The 21,385-nt window shown below is 48.3% G+C and overlaps 1 protein-coding gene across 1 annotated transcript in view; it reads left to right on the top strand.

Moving 5' to 3' along the window:
• The window catches only part of ATM (ATM serine/threonine kinase), a 1,319,133-nt gene that overhangs the window by 1,238,407 nt on the left and 59,341 nt on the right, over positions 1–21,385 (top strand). The window contains exons 58-59 of the mRNA XM_069202321.1: positions 7,170–7,335; positions 11,536–11,622. Coding sequence (XP_069058422.1) covers positions 7,170–7,335; positions 11,536–11,622 — 253 coding nt within the window. The remainder of the gene's footprint in view (positions 1–7,169; positions 7,336–11,535; positions 11,623–21,385) is intronic.

The raw sequence follows: 21,385 nt of genomic DNA, 5'->3' as shown, positions 1-21,385 counted from the left end.
TGAAGCATATATTAAAAAAATTATTCTTCTAAATTGGTCTTAGATTTATTCATTGAGTGTGTGTCTCATTGATTGCCTCTGAGTACAACAATAACTAGCACTACTCTTTGATAAGTCTAACTGCTCGCCCACACTACCACAAATAGAGCATCTGATAGAGACTTCTAGCTGCAGATTCCTTACCTTAGAACTTCCCCAGGAGTCACTCTGGATTTTTCTTCGAGCAGTAACCTTGCGCGCTATCAGGTGGCGTCGGTCAGCTCCGCGCCCGTCGTTGGCATTGTGTTCGCAATGATGACGTTAGGGTCGAATATAGGCACCGCCTTGGCGCGGTGACGTCAGTTCTTTTCTTTCCGCACCATGAGCTGATCCGGACAAGAGCTACCCTGGTCACTTTTTGACCGGCCTCATCATTTTTGTTGAATTTTCTGGTGACTTTTTGTGCGTCTAAGGATGTCCCCGAAGACCGGGTTTAAGCCTTGCGAAGATTGTCACTGAATGATGACGGTGACGGATCTGCATCAGGTCTGTTTGTGGTGTCTGGAGCGCGACCACGACCCAAAGTCATGTTCCGAGTGCCGGGCCATGCACCCGAAGGCTTTGAGGGAGCGGTCCCTAAAGCTCATGGTAGGCCGGTGCTTGACATTGCATGGTTCCCGGTCTCGCTCGAGGGGAAGGTCTTGAGACTGGCTGTGGAGTCATCACCACTTGTCGTCCTCCAAATCGTTAGGACATTTGGGTAGGAAGAAGAAGAAGTCGAAGAAGGCTAGGCATTCATCGACTTCACCCCGTCGCTCGGATGATGCGATGCTGGAATAGCATCGCTGCTCTAGGCCTCTGCCTGTGGAGCCTGTTAGCGGGTCGGCTCCGTGCCTTCACGAATTTCCAGGAGCCGGGATGACCTCTGCCCAACTAAAAGAATTTTATGAGGCCATGCGCCTCATATTTGGGCAGGCTGACCCCTCTGTGGCGCCTTCAGGGCCTGGCGGTTTGGAAGTGGGCCCTTTGGATTCGCTCCAGCAGCTCTGGCCACCGAAGGTCCCTCCAGATCCGCGTTGGTGCCGGTTGTAGCGCTGAGACCTTACCCGGAAGTCGTTGATGCTCCCGACGTCAGTTGGGCCCATAATCGATATCGTCCCGATCCTAATCCCTGACGACCCAGTTGATGCCGATTCTGACTTTGACGGGCTCTAGCCACCCCAGGTCAGATTCAGACCCTTTTTTCTTTGTGTATGAATATGAGGAAGGATTGGAGTGGTCGCTGGACCCTTATGAATACCAGCAAGATGGGAATTTGGACTGGGCTCAGGAATTGGGTGATGCCAGCGGTCTTGACACCTCCCCAGACACTGGCATGCTGTCTCCTACTGTGGCTATGGTGGAGGTAGCTTCTTATGCCATGGTGGTCAGTAGAGCGGCTGAGGTCCTCGGCCTTGAGCTGCCTATGTTGCAGTCAAGACTAATCTCCTGACGGAGGTGCTTCAGCCCAGAGCTGCTGCTTCAGAACCCCTCCTTCAATTTAACAAAGCCCTCAATGATGTCCTACTGGGTAAATGGTCCAGCACAGGGGCTCCTGTGAAAAGGACTATCGCTCGCCGCCATCGGTCCGCGCCAAACGACCCTAAATTCTTGACCTGTGAGCTTGGTCATTCAGGCATCCTCGTCATCTGGCGCATTTCCTTCTGCTCCCTGGAATAGGGAATCAAAAAGGCTGGATAATCTTGGGAAGAAAATGTTTTCTTCCCCCAGACTGGCATTCCGGCCGGTGAACACCACATGCCTTTTGGGCTGCTATACCCACTCCTTGTAGGATACGGTCACGCAAGTTCTGCCGCAGATCTTGGAGGAGGCCCGTACGATCGTCTCCCAGGCTGATGCCCATTGGAGAGATGCGGCCAAGTTCACCATAAAATATGGGCTGGACATGACCGATTATCTGGGCAGATCGGTTGCGTCGACAGTGGCATTACAACACCACGCCTGGTTATGAACTTAAGGTTTTTCGGGGGGTGTCTAACAGACCCTCGTGGACATGCCCAACCTTTCCTAGATAAGGCGGACTCAGCACTGGAGAGATTCAAGGACTCCCGGGCTACGGCTCAGTCCCTTGGACTTTCTGCTGCCCCTCAGCCCCACCAGCCTGCCTTTTGTGGCCACCGAAGGGGTTCCCTATCACGTCCTCTCCCTAACCACCGTGCCACGCATGCTGTGCAGCCCCTGCGAGGGCCGGGGATGTGGAATCCCAGGGGGTCGTGGGACAGGGAACTAGAGGTCTGCCCAGTCCACCCCAACCCGGCTGCAGCCTCCAAACCTTCCTAGTCCGTTCCCCCCACCTCAGACCAGTCGGTGGCAGGATAAGGCATCACAACGGACAGGTGGGTTTTGCAGATCGTAATCCATACCACCAGCCCCCTCCCCCCCTGCAATGCCTCAATCATCTGGCCCTCTAACAAAGGATCATTTGGCACTTCTCCGCAAGGAAGTCACGCCTCTTTTGGCCAAGGGGGCCATAGAGAGGGTTCCTGCCCCAGAAGTAGGCTGTGGTTGCTGTTACTGCTACTTTCTGTGCCCAAGAAGGACAAGGGCCTGCGTCCTATCCTCGACCTCAGAACCGTCAATCTCTTCCTCAGGAAGGAGAAGTTCAAAATGCTCACCTGTGCTCTAGTCCTTTCTGCCTTGGACCCAGGAGACTGGATGGTGGGGTTGGACTTGCAAGATGCTTATTTTCATAACCCCGTCTTGCCTTCCCACAGATGCCACCTATGATTCGTGGTAGGTCACTAGCACTTTCAGTTTACCGTGCTCCCCTTTGTCCTTAGCAGCGCCCCTCGGGTGTTCAGGAAAGTGATGGCGGTGGTCGCAGCTCATCTACGCAGGTCGGGAATGTCAGTCTTTCCCTATCTCAACGACTGCCTGTTGAAGGCAGACACGCCCCAGAAAGTCGTCTCCCACCTTCAGACTACGGCGAACCTTCTGCATTCCCTGGGGTTTACTATAAACATGCCAAAGTCACACCTGACTCCCTATCAGACGCTCCCTTTCATTGGAGCAGATCTGGGCACAGTGCAGTTGTCCGGGATATTTGGGCTATGATTCTGATGTTTCAGCCTCTATCCCGGGTTTCAGTGAGAATGACTCTGAGGCTGCTGAGCAACCTGGCATCCTGCATCCTATTAGTACCAAATGCCAGATGGCATATGCGGACTCTGCAGTGGGACCTGAAGTTCCAGTGGGGGCAGCACCAGGGGAATCTCACTGACACGGTCCAGTGGGGAATGTGAAAGATCTGCAGTGGTGACTTTCGAATCAGGATTGGGTCAGCAGCAGATCCCTCTCCCTTCCCCATCTAGATGTCACAGTCGTGACAGATGCTTCACTTCTGGAATGGGGTGGCCACATGGGAGAGGTGGAGATCAGAGGCCTCTGGTCTCCGGCGGACTCCAGGTTCCACATAAATCTTTTGGAGCTCCGGGCGATTCGACTTGCATTGAAAACATTCATTTCCTCTCTCAAAGGGACAGTGGTGCAGCTGTTCACCGACAACACCACCGCCATGTGGTACTGCAACAAACGGCGCAGTGGGGTCATGGACCCTTTGTCAAGAGGCTCTTCGCCTTTAGACATGGCTGGAACATCAGGATGTTTCCCTGGTGGTTCAACATCTGGCAGGCTTTCTGAACGCAAGAGCAGACAAACTCAGTCTTCGATGCATAGTATATCATGAATGGCGTCTCCATCCAGAGGTGGTGCAAGGTCTCTTTCAACAATGGGGAGAACCTTGGTTAGATCTGTTTGCCTCCGCAGAGAATGCGAAATGTCTGCAGTTTTGCACATTGGAGTTTCCAAGGCGGTTCTCGCTTGGCGACACCTTTTGTCTCGAGTGGTGCTCAGGCCTCCTGTACACCTTTCTGCCAATACTACTTCTGCCCAGAGTTCTCAAGAAGGTCAAGAATGACCAGTCCCAAGTCATTCTTGTGGCTCTGGACTGGGCACGAAGAGTACTGAGCATGGCCATGAATCCTCCAATCAGACTGCCTCTTCAGGAGAGTCTTCAGTCGCAGCAGTGAGAACGTTTCTTCACCCGAACCTGTCCAGTCTCCACCTTCTCGCGTGGAGATTATGTGGCAGCAGTTGGCAGTTGACAGCTTTTGACCTTCTGCCTGAAGTCTGTGATGTTATCTTGGCAGCCAGGCATCCCTCCACCAAAATGGTATATGCCTGTCTTTGGCACAAATGTGTGGCATAGTACATGGACAAATCCGTTGATCGTCTCTCTGCCCCTCTTTCTGAGGTTCTCTTATTCATTCTTTCACTAGCCCGTCAAGGTTCTGCTTTGGGCACTCTTAAAGGCTACTTATCAGCTATCTCTTCTTTTCTTAGATTGCCAGATCACCCTTCTCTTTTCAAATCTCCTATTGTAGGTAGATTTCTTAAAGGTCTAACCCACTTGTATCCTCCCACACCATTCATCATGCCTCAGTGGGATCTCAATCTGTCCTCACTTATTTGATGTGTGGTCCTTTTCAGCCGTTACACAGTTGTTCTTTGCGGCTCCTTACCCTCAAGACTGTCTTCCTGGTGCCTATCACTTCTGCTTGCAGAGTGAGTGAGCTTCAGGCTCTTTCTTCCAAGCCTCCATTCTTGTCTGTTCATCCTGACAAGGTAGTGCTATGCACAAGGGCCTCCTTTCTTCTCAAGGTTCACGCCTTCTCATTTAGGGCAATTGTAGGAAGTTGGCTCTCTATATATTATCTCAAAGTGAGAGATAGTGTGCACAGAGTCCAAGGGTTCCCCTTAGGGGTTGATAGTGGCAAAATTAGATAATACTAATGCTCTATTTTGTGGTAGTGTGGTCGAGCAGTAGGCTTATCTCAGAGGGCAGTGTTAAGCATTTGTTGTACACACTCAGGCAATAAACGAGGAACACACACTCGAAGACTTAACTCCAGGCCAATAGGTTTTTATATAGAAAAATATATTTTCTTAATTTATTTTTAGAACCACAAGATTCAAATTTGAGGTGAGTACATAAAATGCAAGGTACTTAACACAGGTAAATATAGAACTTTGATTTAAAACAGTAGTACACACAGTTTTGGTTAAAATGGCAAATAGCTATTTTAAAAGTGGACACTGTGCAAAAATCAACAGTTCCTGGGGGAGGTAACTAAACGTTAGTTTCTCAGGTAAGTAAAGCACTTACACAGTCAGTCTCCTGGGCCTAGGCAGCCCACCGTTGGGGGTTCAAGGCAACCCCAAAGCCACAGCACCAGCAACACAGGGCCGGTCAGGTGCAAAGGTCAAAGGAGAGCCCAAAACATGTAGGCGCCTATGGAGAACAGAGGTGCTCGGGAACTGTTATCACAAAGCAAACCTCCAAGCTGAAGTCCTTAGACTCTTAAATCTAATCATATAGGGGCTCAGAGCCATGAACTTTGCCCAAGATACTCCAAATTAATATTGACTGGGACGTGGGCGGGAGGAGGTGCCGGAGTGAAATAGGTACTGATAAATACTGAACCTCTGTTATGCAGTTGCTATGTTATATCTTACTGTTTTATTTGCAAAACTGAATAGAATGTGTTATAACAAATGACAATCTCAACATCTGATGACTCTTGAAAGCTTACAACCTTCCTCGTGTTCCTCCAGTCCTGGATGTCAGACCCCTGCCTCATGCTAAGCCCACCTAAATTAGAATTCCTTCTTTAATAAAACAATGGCTGGCTAGCAATTATGAAACTCTACGGCTTGTCCTCCCTGCTGACACAAATACAAAGTTGCTTGTATTCACCATAGACACAGAGCAATGCATTTCTTTGAAGGTAACATAAGAAAATCCGGACTGCGTGATGCTAGGGCTTGCTATCCCTGCTTTAAAAAGTGAAACACTTCCAAGTGCAGAAATCAGTGCAAGCATTGGTTCTCACACCAGGATGGAGATAGCATGCTTCTTAAAGGCATCTCAACTCAACATTGGCACCCACTAAACAACATACTGCAGGCTGGTGGAGGTTTCCTTAAGGCCCTGAAAAAAAATCAATCACATTGTAGGAAAGTAGCATCTTTCTGACATAGTTACCCCTGCTTTTTGCCTAATGTCAGTGTGTTTAGACCATAGTGCACTGGGATCCTGCTAATCAGGTCCCAGTGTCTGCTCTCTCCTATAAATTTGGCTGCAGGTAAACCTTTACACCCCACAGTTGGCATACTGGTGCACCCATGCAAGTCTTTAGTGTAGGAGGCTGGCTCAGTATATATTTTAAACCTATGGTGTGGCACGCTATATTGAGTCCAGGCAACCCTTAGTGATAGTGCTTAGGTGTCCTGATAACAAACGCTCTCTAGGGGTAGCTGTTATTCGAAGCTAAAGCTCCTCATCTAGGAGTGTAAAGCACTTGCAACACAACAATAGTCAGTCAGTAACCGTTACACAAGAAAGAACACTCCAGGTGCTGCAAAAATAAAATGATTCTTTATTACAACACAAAGACTATGCTAACAATGGTATATCTCCACTTGGAGATATCACCACACAAAATATTCACTTAAGAACAAGCAAGAAAAGCATAGAAATATATGGGACCCTGTGTGGGGTCCAAACCATATACTAAGAAAGTGGTATGAGAATGTAGGTGCTCAACCGAGGTAAGTGTGTTAGGATCCTAGGGGCTGAGGGAGAAGAAAATTACCAGAGGTAAGTACTAGAAATTCCACAGGTGCCTGGGTGCAGGGCTTTTACCATTCAGCTCCTTGCCTCATTATTACCTTCTAAATAATGCTACTTGTACTTTTTCCACTATTATATAAATACATTATACAATACCACTACATACATTAATAGAAAAAATTCAATTTCTTTATTTTTTGTTTTCAAACAAATGTATAACTCTTTAGTTTGTTGGATCTGTATAATAAGGTAATGAGGCTATTCAGGCAAAACTAGACTGGTATGGTAGGAACCATCTGTGAAGATCGTTTGCCTGCGAACTAAGCACCACTAATATTGACAAAAACAATTTCAAAGATAGATAAACAGATAGCAGCAGGTAGACATTTGTCAACTTTAATTGTAGTGTGGGTAACTAGACGTTCTGAGCATAGTTTAACTCTAACTGGTGATCAACCTTTGATTTTGCTTTCAATATCTTTCTTTATCATGTCTTAAGGAGGTTCAAAGGGGGCATTTTGAGGAGAAACATCAGGCCTTCCTTGATATTTGCCAAAATTTCCGGCCAATATTCCGTTATTTCTGCATGGAGAAGTTCTTAGACCCTGCTGTTTGGTTCGAGAAACGTTTGGCCTACACACGCAGTGTGGCTACATCATCCATAGGTAAGAGTTTCTATTCTCAAGCTAATGTAGCAGGTTGTTGTTGGCGTCATTACAGTATGTTCCAACATTTGCTTCACATGTTCTCAAGTTCTTGTTATTGATCTGTATCCACTTTAAACTCTGTCTAACATCTTATAAAATATGGAAATAGTTGTAGTAAGAGGATCTGTGTAGGCACTTTTGATTCTAACACATGGTATACTAGAACATAATGGCCCTAACATCACTATCATCTCAGTATTTATCTCTTTCAATCCACCTCCCGTCACCAGTGTAGAACGTTTAAATTGTTCATGCTTGATGAAAAGTTAATCGCTGTAGGGATTTGCTTCTTGACACATGCTTAAGATGTAGCTAAGTAGGCATTCCAAGTCTTGCTTGTTTGTGAAGTAAAGTGGCTGCAGATTTCTAACAGCAGGTGGTAAACAAAATAGGAAAAGGGTCATCGCAGACAACAATATTCTGTCTGTTTGACAGCCACCCTTGCATTGCTACTGAAATCAATTGAAGGTTTGTGAAGCTCACACTGTGTGCTGGCTGTGCAAATCATATTACTTATACCTATGCAGACCCTTGCACTTGATTTACATTCAGATGTAGGATAGTTTTATTCAGTAAAAATATGAAAAACACTTACATAGATATTTGGATTACTGTTAGTATCCCAGTCACATTTGAAATTCGTTTCATGTGTCTCTCTTTAACATCTGCTATAGAAAATACAGTGGGTTGGTGGAGGAATAGAATAATTTGCTCTACCCACAAAATGTATACATCATTGATTGCGTTCTTGCGGTACATATCCTCAATATCTTGCTATTATTATATATGTATGGTTTTATCGTCTAATGTTTCAGATACAAGGTTATGGTCTTTGTTCTTTTACTGTTTCCTAAAATGAATGAAGTTCGACACTTGAAATGAGAAGAGGGTTCTTGTTAGCCCACCATATGTTAACGTGTCCCGCGTTATTTGATTAGAACTTGTAAATGCCCTGAACACCTTTTCTGGTTTTTACGTACTTTTACATCAGCGCTTGATCAACATTGTTGGACTTTTTTCCTTTTGCAGGGTCACCCCCAATCTTTTTGCCTCCTATTTTTTCTGACCTGTTTTTGTTGGCTTTAGGACTCTGAGCACTTTACCACTGCTAATCACTGCTAAAGTGCATATGCCCTCTGTGTAAATTGTATTGTTGATTGGTTTGTCCATGATTGGCATATTTGATTTACTAGGAAGTCCCTAGTAAAGTGCACTAGAGGTGCCCAGGGTCTGTAAATCAAATTTGACTAGTGGGCCTGCAGCACTAGTTGTGCCATCCACATTAGTAGTCCTGTAAACATGGCTCAGACCTGCCACTGCAGTGTCTGTGAGTGCAGTTTTAAACTGCCAATTCGACTTAGCAAGTGTACCCACTTGCCAGGGCTAAACCTTCCCTTTTTATACATGTAAGGAACCCCTAAGGTAGGCACTAGGTAGCCCAGTGGGCAGGGTGCAGTGTATGTTAAAGGTGGGACATGTACTTATGTGTTTTACATGTCCTGAAAGTGAAATACTGCCAAATTAGTTTTACACTGTTGCAAGGCCTATCTCTCTCATAGGTTAACATGGGGGCTGCCTTTAAATACTAATAAAGTGCAGATTCCCTTTGGGAGCAGATAGACATGTGGAGTTTGGGGTCTCTGAACTCGGAATTTAAAAATACATCTTTTAGTGAAGTTGGTTTTTAGACTGTGTGTTTGAAAACACCACTTTAGAAAGTAGGCATTTTCTTGTTTAAACCATTCTGTGACTCTGCTTGCTTGTGGATTCCCAGTCTGGGTCAGTTTGACAGTTGGGCTTTTTGCACCTCTACTCTAGAAAGTGACACAAAGGGAGCTGGGGTGTAGCCTACATATCCTGATGGGCTATCTGAGCTGAAGGGAGGAGTGGTCACTTAGACCTGAAAGGGCTATGCCTGCCCTCACACAATGCAGTCTCCAACCCCCTGGTGTGTGTCTGGGGCCTGGCCTGAGCAAGGCAGGATCTTGAAAACAACAGAGACTTCTCTTTGAAGTAGGCCTACTTCAAAGGCAGAAGGGGTATAAGAAGAGCACCTAAAACCGCTGAAAATCAGATAACTTCTGGAATTGAGAGGAACCTTTGCCTAGGAGAATAGCTGAAGAGCTGAGGAGAAGTGCTGCCCTGCCTGTGACTGTGCGTTGTGGAGCTATCCAGCAGCTGCTGCTTCTGCCTGTGAAAGGGGACAAAGACTGCACTTTGCTGTGCACTCCTGCTTGAGAAGAATCTCCAAGGGCTTGGACTGAGCTTGCCCCCTCTTTTGAAGTCTCAGGGCCATGTAAGACTTCCCCTGCCAGCACCTGGACTCTCTACTAAGACGGATGCCCTGGCAAGTGGTGCCCTATCCAGTCCCGGGACCCTTGAAAGGTGAAGCTGGTGAAAATCCAAGGAAACAGACTTCGGACGACTCCAGACCGACGCCGCTGCTGAATCCCGTGAAGACACCTGCAACCGACTCTGTGGTCCTCACTGGAGTGTGACAACCCTCACAGGCTTGTCACCGCTGCAGCCCAGCCGAAGTCCGCGACTCCGTGGAAGTTGCTACACCACGTTGTGACCGACTCTGCCGAAGTGCGCGGATTCAACGCTTCGCACCGCCTCACTTCCACCGCTCCGTAGCAAAGACCTGATGCCTCTTCATGATGCCTTCGCTCCTTCACCCCGCAGCACTGGAACCGATGTCCCCTCGGATCCAGCAACGCCACAATCCCGGACTTCGCACACCAGCTTGTTCTCACATTTTACTAAGGTACTGTACCTGGGGGTCTGCTTGACTCCGTACCCGGGGCCATTGGCGTTGGATTGTTGGGAACGACTTCGTCACGATGCCGTGTTATCACCTCATCTAAGCATTTTTGTGTTTCTAAGCGCTACATTTTAGTTTAATCTTTAAAAAGTCGTAACTTGACTTGTGTATGTTGGATATTTGTCGTTTCGGTCTTGTTTTGTTTAGATAAAGATTGGCTATTTTTCTAAACCTGCATTGAGTCATTTTGTGGTGTTTTACTATATCACTGTGTGTTTGGTACAAATACTTTACACTTGGTCTCTGAAGTTAAGCTTGCCTGCTCGTGCCAAGCTTCCAAGGGGTTGAGCACAGGTTAACCAAGAGTGATTCTCCTTTACCCTGATTGGAGTGAGGGTCCTTGCTTGGATAGGGGTAACCTGTCTGCCAACCAAAGACCCCATTTTTAACAAGCATGATATTACTTTTCAGAAATATGTTGCAACACATAATCCCAGCTGAAGCATCAGATAAGCAAAACAGTAATGATAGTTTTCTGTCCAGTATCACGTTTCGCACACATTTTAAGTTACTTAGGTATTTTGCAAAGGTTGCAGTGATAAGTAGGAAAGGGCAATATTGGTGATCACAGGAGCATAGTATGCACTATTTCTTTATTGCTAAGACGTTGAAGATGAGCATGGAAGACTTCAGATGAATGTGTTTTTAGCCTGGAATGACAGGACTGTAATCCTCTTCTCTCTTTGTGTCCCACGTTGAATCCTTTTTAGGGGGCAGTCTCTAAAACAAATATGTTTACATTATAATGGCAGCAAGAGGAGCTTTATCTTTTATTAATACACCCCAGCTATAAACAGATGTTTTTTGTTTTGATTTTTTTTTTCAGGTTTTAAAATTGATATTGTTTTCTTTTTCTTTTTAATGATTATTGGAATATACAGTGTACTTTATATGCATGATTTAATTTGCTGTAGTGCTTTGCCTCAGAACAATAGTACAGTAATTGAAGTAGCTAGCCAACTGATTTTTGTACTTAGTCTTAATTCACACAGTTAGACTGAACTACCAAATGACAATAATTTGTTAAAGAAATGCATAGGACAGGAGTATTGCTGGATTCAAGTCATTGGTAACATTAACACAGGTAATAGGAAGGGGTAGTTAATCTGTGGAAAATTCTGCTCCTGTACCTCATGTGTGAGGTTATCAGAAGACAAATTGAGAAGATGTTTTTTTGCATTTTGATCCAACATGATTAATCGGTTCTTTTACAGTTCATTTGGATAGCAATTCCAAAGGGCTGGTGCCCTGTATATATTCCTGCAGAGCAGAAGTTGTTTTGCAACTGTGGTATTTAATTTGATGACTAAGACCATATTTTTTCCATTTACCAGTTTGCTACATAGTCGGTCTTGGAGACAGGCATGTACAGAATATTTTGATTGACGAGGAGACAGCGGAACTTGTGCACATAGACTTGGGTAAGTCAAATATTCTTTCACATTAAAATCTCTGTGGGTACACACATTGATACTACTAACCACTGAAAAATCTAATTGGAAAAAGTGATATTCCACATATCAACTAACCGTCAATGACAAAGATGTATGCTTTGATCCACTCTATTTTGACAGCTGAGATGTCATCCTTTTCCACTGTAGTAGGACATGAAAAGTATCCTCAATCTTTTTGTGGTGCGTCTTAGTGATAGAGGTATTAGTGTTGAAAATGTCTTGTGTCATGTAGGAAAGTAGCATCTTTCTGGCATTGTTGCCCACACTTTTTGCCTGGTGTCAGTATGTTGCGACTGTAGTACACTGAAATCCTGCTAACCAGGACCCCAGTGTCAGTGCTATCTCCCCTAAATGTAGTTGTATGAAAACTTTTAGACCCCACATTCGGCATACTGGTGCACCCAAGTAGGCCCCTAATATATGGTACTTAGGCACCTAGGGCATTGGTACACCAGGGCTCCCCCATGGGCTGCAGCATGTATTGTGCCACTCATGGGGGCCTATCTAAACTGTGACTACAGGCCTACCATTTCAGCCTGTGTGAAATGGTGCATGCACCTTTCACTTCATATATATGGGGTGGCCTTATATCTTGGTAACTGCACTCTGACCCTGTATGTCACCCCGAAGGTAGGCGGGGTGCATGCGCAGAGTTGCCCTTATACACCGCAGAGTCTATTTCCTGGGCTTTGTAAGTGCAGGGAAGCTAACTTAAGGTATGTAGTGGACACTAGTCAACATGAGTTGTCCAAGTACATAATGGCTTCACTGAACATAGGCATGTTTGCTATCAAACACGTTGGAATGCTGCAACTACACCAATTCCAGTGCTAGTTGCATGATACCATGTACTCTATGGGTTCCCTTGGGGATCCCCCAAAGTCTGCCTGTGCAACCTTGCAGGGACTGCATGCCAGCCCGTGCTGCTGCCAACCCCAGATACTGTTCTGCCCTCCTACTGCTGAGCCTAGCACAGACAGGGGAAAGCAGAACAAATGGTTTATTGTGCAATAGAGGTGCGACCACCTCTTCTTTAGGAATAGGTGTCTCTGCTCTGGGGTGAGGATGCCTCTGCAGACTGCTTTGAAGGGCACATTTGGTGCCCTCCTTGCATAAACTGGTTTGCATCAATGCAGGAACCCCCAGTTCCCAATCTGGCGAAACCACCCCCCTTTCCAGCTCCTTCCCTAGGGACTCTGCCTGCAGTTACGAAGACAAGAAGGAATCTCCCTTGGGGTGAAGGAGTCACTGTAAGAAAATGCCACTGTTGGCACGGTTACCCCCTAACTTTTTGTGGCCAGGGAAAGTCTCTAAGGGCTGCATCATGTATTATGCCACCCTGGGGACCCCTCACTCAGCACATGCACACTGCCTCACATCTTGTGTGTGCTGGTGGGGAGAAAAAGACTAAGTCGACATGGCACTCCCCTCAGAGTGCCATGCCCTCAACCCACTGCCTGTGACATAGGTAAGTCACTCCTCTAGTAGGAGGTTAGGGCATAGCTGCATGAGCACTATGCCCCTACAGTGTCTAAGTCAATTCTTATACATTGTAAGTGCTGGTAGCCATAAAGAGTATAAGGTCTTGCAGTCTGTCAAAAACGAACACCACAGTTCCATAATGGCTACAATGATTACTGAAAAGTTTGGTATCAAACTTCTCAGCACAATAAACCCACACTGATGCCAGTATGGGATTTATTGAGAAATGCACACAGAGGGCATCTTAGAGATGCCCCCTGTATTTCAGCTCTACTGTTAGTGTGACTGACCGGTCTGTGCCAGCCTGCCACTTCCAGACGAATATCTGACCACATGGGGTGAGTGCCTTTGTGCACTCTGTGGTAAGAGACAAAGCCTGTCCTGGGTGGAGGTGCTTCTCACCTCTCCCTGCAGGAACTGTAACACTTGGCGGTGAGCCTCAAAGGCTCAAGCCTGGTGTTACAACGCCCCAGGGCACTCCAGCTAGTGTAGATGCCCGCCCCCGGACACAGCCCCAACTTTTGGAGGTAAGTCCGGGGAGATAATGAGAAAAACAAGGAGGAGTCACCCATCAGCCAGGTCAACCCCTAAGGTGACCAGAGCTGAAGCGACCCCCTCCTTGGAAAATCCTCCATCTTGTCTTGCTTGTCTTGGAGGATTTAGCCCAATAGGAATGTGCCCGCCCTCCCTCGAAGGTAGGAGGCACAATGAGGGTGTAGCCACCCTTAGGGACAGTAGCCATGGGCTTCTGCCCTCCATCCCTAACACACGCCTAAATTTAGTATCTGATAGACTTGCAGATTCCTTACCTTTGAATTTCCCCAGGCGTCAGACTGGATCCAGAGATTTTTCTTCGAGCAGTACCTCTGTGCGCCGTCAGGTGGCGTCGGTCGACTCCGCAGGCGTTGTTGGCATCATGCTCGCCGTGATGACGTCGCTGTCGTATATAGGTGGCGCGCTGACGTTAGTTCTTTTCTTTCCGCACCAGCCTACTTGCAGATCCAGAGAAGAGCTACCTCAGTCATTCTTTGACTACGTCGACATTTTTGTCGTATTTTTGATGAGTTTGTGGATGCCTCGAGGGATGTCCGGCAAGACCGGATTCAAGCCCTGCGACTCCTTTCACCAAACTATGTAGGTGACGGATCCGCACCTCGTGTGCTTATGGTGTCTGGAGCGCGATCACGACCCGAAGTCGTGCTCCGAGTGTCGGACCATGAACCTGAAAGCTTTGAGAAAGCAGTCCTTAAAGCTCATGGCGGCCCGACACTCGACTCCACAGCGCTCACGGTCCCGTTCGAGAGGAAGTTCTTGAGACCGGCCATGGAGTCAACACCACTCTTGGTCCTCCAAGTCATTAGGACATTCGGCTCACAAAAAGAAGTCGTCAAGGAAAGACAAGCGTTTTACAACTTCACCCCACCAGTCAGATGATAGGACGCAGGAAGAGCATCGATGCTGTAGGCCTCCATCAACAGAGCCTTCTTCTGTGTTGGCTTTGCGCTTCCCTGACTTCCCGGGAGCTGGAGCTACCCTCGCCCAACTCAAAGAATTTTATGACGACATGTGCCTCATTTTTGTGCGGTCCGACCCACCTTCGGGCACAGGTGTGACAGTTGGGGTCCCTTTGGTTTCAAAGCCGTCAGCTTTGGCCTCAGCTCCAGAGGGTCCCTTCGGATTCAGTCGTGGATCCATCCCGATGCCGGTCGTGCCACGGTGACCTTCCCCGGCATCGGGTCAGACATCGACACTCCTGACGTCAGTTGAGCCCACAATTGACGTAGATCCCATCCTCATACCCGACAAGCCGGAACAACATCCATTGATGCCGATTCCATTCTCTATGGGCTCTCCTGGGCCCAGGGTTGATCCAGACCCTTATTTTGTGGGTATGGATACGAGGAGAGTATGAAGGGGTCGCTGGACCCTTTAGAATACCAGCTTGACCCACAAATGGACTGGGTGCGGGATTTCGGTGATGCCAGTTTACTAGACACCTCCCCTGACACTGGTATGCTCTCTCCTCCTAGTGTGGCTATGGAGGAGGGTGCTACTTACGCTATGGTGGTGAGAAGGGCAGAAAAGGTCATGGACCTCGAGCTTCCTTCTGTGGAGTTTATGCGTAACATCCTAACCGACGTGCATCAGCCGGGGTCTTCCTCTTGTGAGCCCCTTTTACCCTTTAACGAAGCACTGACAGACGTCCTTTTGGGTACTTGGTCCAGACCCAGCACAGGGGCTCCTGTAAATAGAACGATTGCCCGCTGCCATAGTCCTACGCCGTCAGACCCGAAATTCCTGACCCAACACCCCACGCCTGAGAGCCTTGTCATCCAGGCTTCTTCTTCATCTGGCGCATTCCCTGCCGCACTCCCGGATAGGTAATCATAAAGATTGGATGATTTGGGGAAGGAGTTGTTTTCTCCAACGGTGCAATGCGGTCCATGAACACTGCATGCCTTTTGGGCCGCTATTCCCATACTCTCCGGGATACGGTTGCGCAAGTGCTGCCTGCAGTTCCGGAGGAGGCCCGGACTGTCCTGTCCCAAGCCGTAACAAATGGGAGGGATGCAGCTAAGTTCACGATTTGTTGTGGACTGCATACGACCTACTCTCTGGGCAGATAAGTTGCATCGACGGTGGCATTGAGACACCACGCCTGGCTGAGAACATCTGGCAGTCCAGCAATCGTTTATGTACATGCCCTTTGATGGTACACGTCTCTTCCGAGATAAGGCGGACTCAGCGCTCAATCGCTTTAAGGATTCCCGAGCCACAGCCCGGTCCCTTGGCCTCGTGCCGGCACCTAGAACCCAGCAGTCTGCCTTTCGCCCCTTTCTTGGCACCCAACCGCTTCCTTTTCCACCTGGCCACAGACCCGCGCATGCTGTACAGCCCCTGTGCAGCCGCGGAGGCGGGATCCCACGTTCCCGGGGATCAGGGAGCCAGCGGGTTGCCTTCCTAGTCCGCAGGTACATCAGGAGCCAGTAGGTGGCAGGATACACCATCACCTTCCCCAATGGCAAGCCGTTACCTCGGACAGGTAGGTACTCCACATTGTCCGAAGGGGCTACTCCCTCCCCTTCGAGACATCTCCTCTAGCCATGCCACCTTCGTACAGTCAGATATCGGAGGATCATATGGGGCTTCTCCGTGAGGAAGTCCAAGCCCTTTTGGCCAAATGAGCTATAGAAAGGTTTCCGTTGTCAGAAGTAGGTTGTGGTTGCTGTTCCCGCTACTTTCTGGTTCCGAAAAAGGACAAAGGTCTTCAACCTATATTAAATCTTCGGTCCCTCAATCTCTTCCCAAAAAGGAGAGTTTCAAAATATTGACATTGGCTCAGGTCCTATCTGCCCTGGATACCAGAGACTGGGTGGTAGCGTTGGACTTACAAGACGCATACTTCCACATTCCCGTCTTGCCTGCCCACCGCCGTTACCTACGATTCGTGGTAGGTCAGGAGCACTTTCAGGGTACTGTGCTCCCCTTTGGTCTTACCAGTGCCTCTCGGGTGTTCACGAAGATGATGGTAGTGGTGGCAGCTCATCTGCGCAGGTTAGGGGTCTCAGTCTTCCCCTACCATGACGATTGGCTGTTGAAGACAAAATCGCCCCAGACAGTTGTCTCCCAGCTCCAGACTAAGGCAAACCTTTTGCATTCGCTGGGGTTCACTATGAACATGCCGAAGTCACACCTGACACCTTCTCAGATGCTCCCTTTCCTCTGAGCTGTTCTGGATACAATGCAGTTTTGGGCATATCCTCCCCAAAAGCGAGTCCAGGATATTCGGGCTATGATACCAATGTTTCAGCCTCTGTCCTGGATTTCAGTGAGAATGACTCTGAGGCTGCTGGGCCTCATGACCTTCTGCACCCTGGTGGTTCAAAATGCCAGATGGCATATGCGGGCTCTGCAGTGGAACCTTAAGTTCCAGTGGGCGCAGCATCAGGGGAACCTCTCCGACAAGGTCCATATCTCAGAAGGGACTGCGAAAGACCTGCAGTGGTGGTTAACGAATCAGGATTGGGTCATGGGCAGACCCTCTCCTTTCCCCAACCACATCTTACAGTTTCGACAGATGCGTCCCTCCTGGGATGGGGTGGCCAAATGGGAGAGGCAGAGATCCGAGACTAGCAGGATCCTAGTGACACAGTCAAAACACACTGACAAACAGGCCAAAAATTGGGTTAGCCAAGCTAGAAAGAGGCTCCTTTCTAACAACCCAAACCTGTCCAGTCTTCGCTTTCTTGCATGGAGATTGAACAGCAGCAGCTGACAGCTTTTGACCTTCCGCCAAAAGTCTGTGATGTTATCTTGGCAGCCAGTCGTCCTTCCACCAAGATGGTATATGGCTATCAGCATAAATTTGTGGCATGGTGTACCAACAAGTCCGTTGATCCCCTTCCTTCCTGCACCTCTCTCTGAGGTTCTCTTGTTCATCCTTTCTTTGGCCCAGCAGGGCTCTGCTTTGGGCACCCTTAAAGGTTGTTTATCGGCCATCTCAGCCTTTCTTAGATTGCCCGACCAACCTTCCTTATTCAAGTCTTCCATTGTTGGAAGGTTCCTTAAGGGACTCGTCCATTTGTTTCCTCCGACCTGTTCGTTATGCCCCAGTGGGATTTAAACCTAGTCCTAACTTACCTTATGTGTGCTCCTTTTGAGCAGATGCACAATTGTCCCTTGTGGCTCTTAACAATCAAGACTGCTTTTCTCATTTCCATCGCCTCTGCTCACAGAGTAAGGGAGCTTCAAGCTCTTTCTTTAAAGCCACCATTTTTGCCTGCCCACCCTGACAAAGTGGTGCTTCATACAAGGGCCTCCTTCCTTCCTAAGGTTGTTACGCCTTTTCACATAGGCCAGTCTATCACGTTGCCTACTTTTTACACACCCCCACATCTTTTCATGAAGAGGAGATGTAGGAAGGTGGCTCTGTATATAAAGTGAGAGATAGTGTGCACAGAGTCCAAGGGTTCCCTTTAGATGTTGATAGTGACAAAATTAGATAATACTAATGCTCTATTTTGTGGTAGTGTGGTTGAGCAGTATGATTATCAGAGGGTAGTTTTAAGCACTTGTTGTACACACAAAGGCAATAAATGAGGAACACAAACACAAAGACATAACTCCAGGCCAATAGTTTTTATATAGAAAAATATTTTTTCTTAATTTACTTTTAGAAGCACAAGATTCAAATTTGAGGTCAGTACATAAAATTCAAGGTACTTCAAACAGGTAGGTATAGAACTTTGATTTAAAACAGTAGTACACACAGTTTTGGTTAAAATGGCAAATAGCTATTTTAAAAGTGGACACTGTGCAAAAATCAACAGTTCCTGGGGGAGGTAACCAAATGTTAGTTTCTCAGGAATGTAAAGCACTTACACAGTCAGTCACTTGGGCATAGGTAGCCCACCGTTGGGGGTTCAAGGCAACCCCAAAGCCACAGCACCAGCCACTCAGGGCCGGTCAGGTGCAGAGGTCAAAGGAGGGCCCAAAACACATAGGCGCCTACGGAGAACAAGGGTGCTCCGGTTCCAGACTGCTAGCAGGTAAGTACCTGCGTCCTCGGGGAGCAGACCAGGGGGGGGTTGTAGAGCACTGGGGGGGAGGGAGCTCACACAAGCACACAAAACACACCCTCAGCAGCACAGGGGCAGACGGGTGCAGTGTGCAAAATAGGCATTGGGTTTTATATTGAAAACAATGGAGGGATCCGGTGGCCACTCTGGCGATGCAGGCAGGCTACAGGCAGGCTTCTCGGGCCAGCCACCGACTGGGCTAGGATGAGGGCCGCCTTCTGGTCACTCCTGCACTGGTAGGTGGTTCTTCTCGGTCCTGGGGGCTGCTGGGGCAGTGCTTGGTCCAGGCGTCGGGTTCCTTTGTTACCAGGCAGTCGCGGTCACGGGGAGCCTCTGGATCCTCTATGCAGGCGTTTATGTGGGGGTGCAGGGAGGTCGACTCAGGGTGTCCACATCATTGGAGTCACCAGTGTTGGTTTCTCCAAACTCGAGCCAGGGGCATCGGGTGCAGAGTGTGAAGACTCACGCTTCTGGTGGGAAGTGAGAGTCTCTTTAAAGTGGTTTCTTGTTTCTGTTTTGTAGTTGTTTCTGGACAGAGCTGCTGTCCTCTGGACGTTCTTGGTCCTTGGGGTGCAGGTCAGTCCTCTGAGTCCTCAGAGGTCGCTGGTCCCACTGGATGCGTCGTTGTGCAGGTTCTTTGAGTCTGGATACAGGCCGGTAGGGCTGGGGCCAAGTCAGTTGTCGTCTCTGTTGTCTCTCCGGGGTTTTCAGGGTAGCAATCCTTCTTGTTATTGTAAGTTGCAGGAATCTCATTTCCTGGGTTAAGGGTCGCCCCTAAATACTGAATGTAGGGGTGTGTTTAGGTCTGGGGGGCAGTAGTCAGTGGTTACTGCCCTGGAGGGGAGGCTACCCCCTCTTTGTGCCTCCTCCCTGAGAGGAAGGGGGCACATCCCTATTCCTATTGGGGGAATCCTCCAAAACCAAAATGGAGGATTTCTTAAGGCAGGGGTCACCTCAGCTCAGGCCACCTTAGGGACTGTCCTGACTTGTGGGTGAGTCCTCATTGTTTTTCTCATCATCTCCTCTGGACTTGATGCCAAAAGTGGGGGCTGTGTCCAAAGGGGGTGGGCATCTCCCCTAGCTGGGATGCCCTGGGGCATGGTAACAACAGGCATTAGCCTTAGAGGCTCACCGCCAGGTGTTACAGTTCCTGCAGGGGGAGGTGAGAAACACATCCACCCAGTGCAGGCTTTGTTCCTGGCCACAGAGTAACAGAGGCACTCACCTCATGTGGCCAGAAACCTGTCTGGTTGTGGAGGGCTGGCAGAAACTGGTCAGCCTAACACTAGGAATTGGACTGGTATACAGGGGGCATCTCAAAGATGCCCTCTGTGTGCATTTTCCAGTAAATTCCACACTGGCATCAGTGTGCATTTATTGTGCTGAGAAGTTTGATACCAAACTTCCCAGATTTCAGTGGAGCCATTATGGAACTGTGGAGTTCGTGTTTGACAAACTCCCAGACCATATACTCTTTATCGCTACCCTGCACTTACAATGTCTAAGGTTTGGCTTAGACACTGTAGGGGCATAGTGCTCATGCAACTATGCCCTCACCTGTGATATAGTGCACCCTGCCTTAGGGCTGTAGGGCCTGCTAGAGGGGTGACTTACCTATGCCACAGGCAATGGGTTTAGGGCATGGCACCCTGAGGGGAGTGCCATGTCAACTTAGTAATTTTCTCCCCACCAGCACACACAAGCTATGAGACAGTGTGCATGTGCTGAGAGAGGGGTCCCCAGGGTGGCATAACAAACCCTGCAGCCCTTAGAGACCTTCCCTGGCCACAGGGCCCTTGGCACCAGGTGTGCCAGGGCTGTGCCAATTGTGGAGACAAAGGTACAGTTTAGAGAAAGAACATTGGTGCTGGGGCCTGGTTAGCAGGGTCCCAGCAAACTTTCAATCATAACTGGCATCAACAAAAGGCAAAACGTTAGGGAGTAACCATGCCAAGGGGGGCATTTCCCTACAGGAGACTTCACCGTCCGGATCCAAAAAGAGTGTTGGCATTCTAACTCAATCATACTAAGGATTTCCAGGTGGACGATCAACTCTTTGTTGGCTATGTGGGTGTGAAGAAACGGAAGGCAGTGCAGTAGCGTACCATCTTGCAATGGGTACTGCTCAGCATCAACATGTGCTGTGCTTTGGCTAAGAAGCAACCTTCTGAGGTCCTGCGTGCTCATTCTACCAGAGCAACTGCTACTACCACACCGGTAACACGTGGAGTTCCTGTCCTGGACATCTGCCAGGCAGCAACAAGGGCATCCCTGCACACCTTCACAAGACATTACTGCCTGGAGCGTTAGATCCACAGAGACGGCTACTTTGGTCGTACGGTGCTGCAGGACTTTTTAGTATGATCTTGGTTCGCAGCCCACCTCTGAGGATGGTTTTGCTTGGGTATCTATTCACAGGTAAGGAATCTGCAACTAGAAGTCTCAATCAGATGAACAAGTCACTTACCTTCGGTTTCGATTTATCTGGTAGAGGCATATTCTAGTTGAAGATTCCTTACTGACCCGCCCATCCTCCCTGGTTGCAAACTGATTTCTAGGGACAGGGATTCCCCTTTCAGACCCTGAGTTCTGGCGCACCAATTTCATTGTTCTTCATGGCTCCAGGCTACTGGCGTGGAAAGTTGTGAAAAGAAACTGACATCAGCACA

Source organism: Pleurodeles waltl, chromosome 8 (genome assembly GCF_031143425.1).
Source record: "Pleurodeles waltl isolate 20211129_DDA chromosome 8, aPleWal1.hap1.20221129, whole genome shotgun sequence".
NCBI lineage: Eukaryota > Metazoa > Chordata > Amphibia > Caudata > Salamandridae > Pleurodeles > Pleurodeles waltl.
This window is presented reverse-complemented; position numbering and strand designations above follow the sequence as displayed.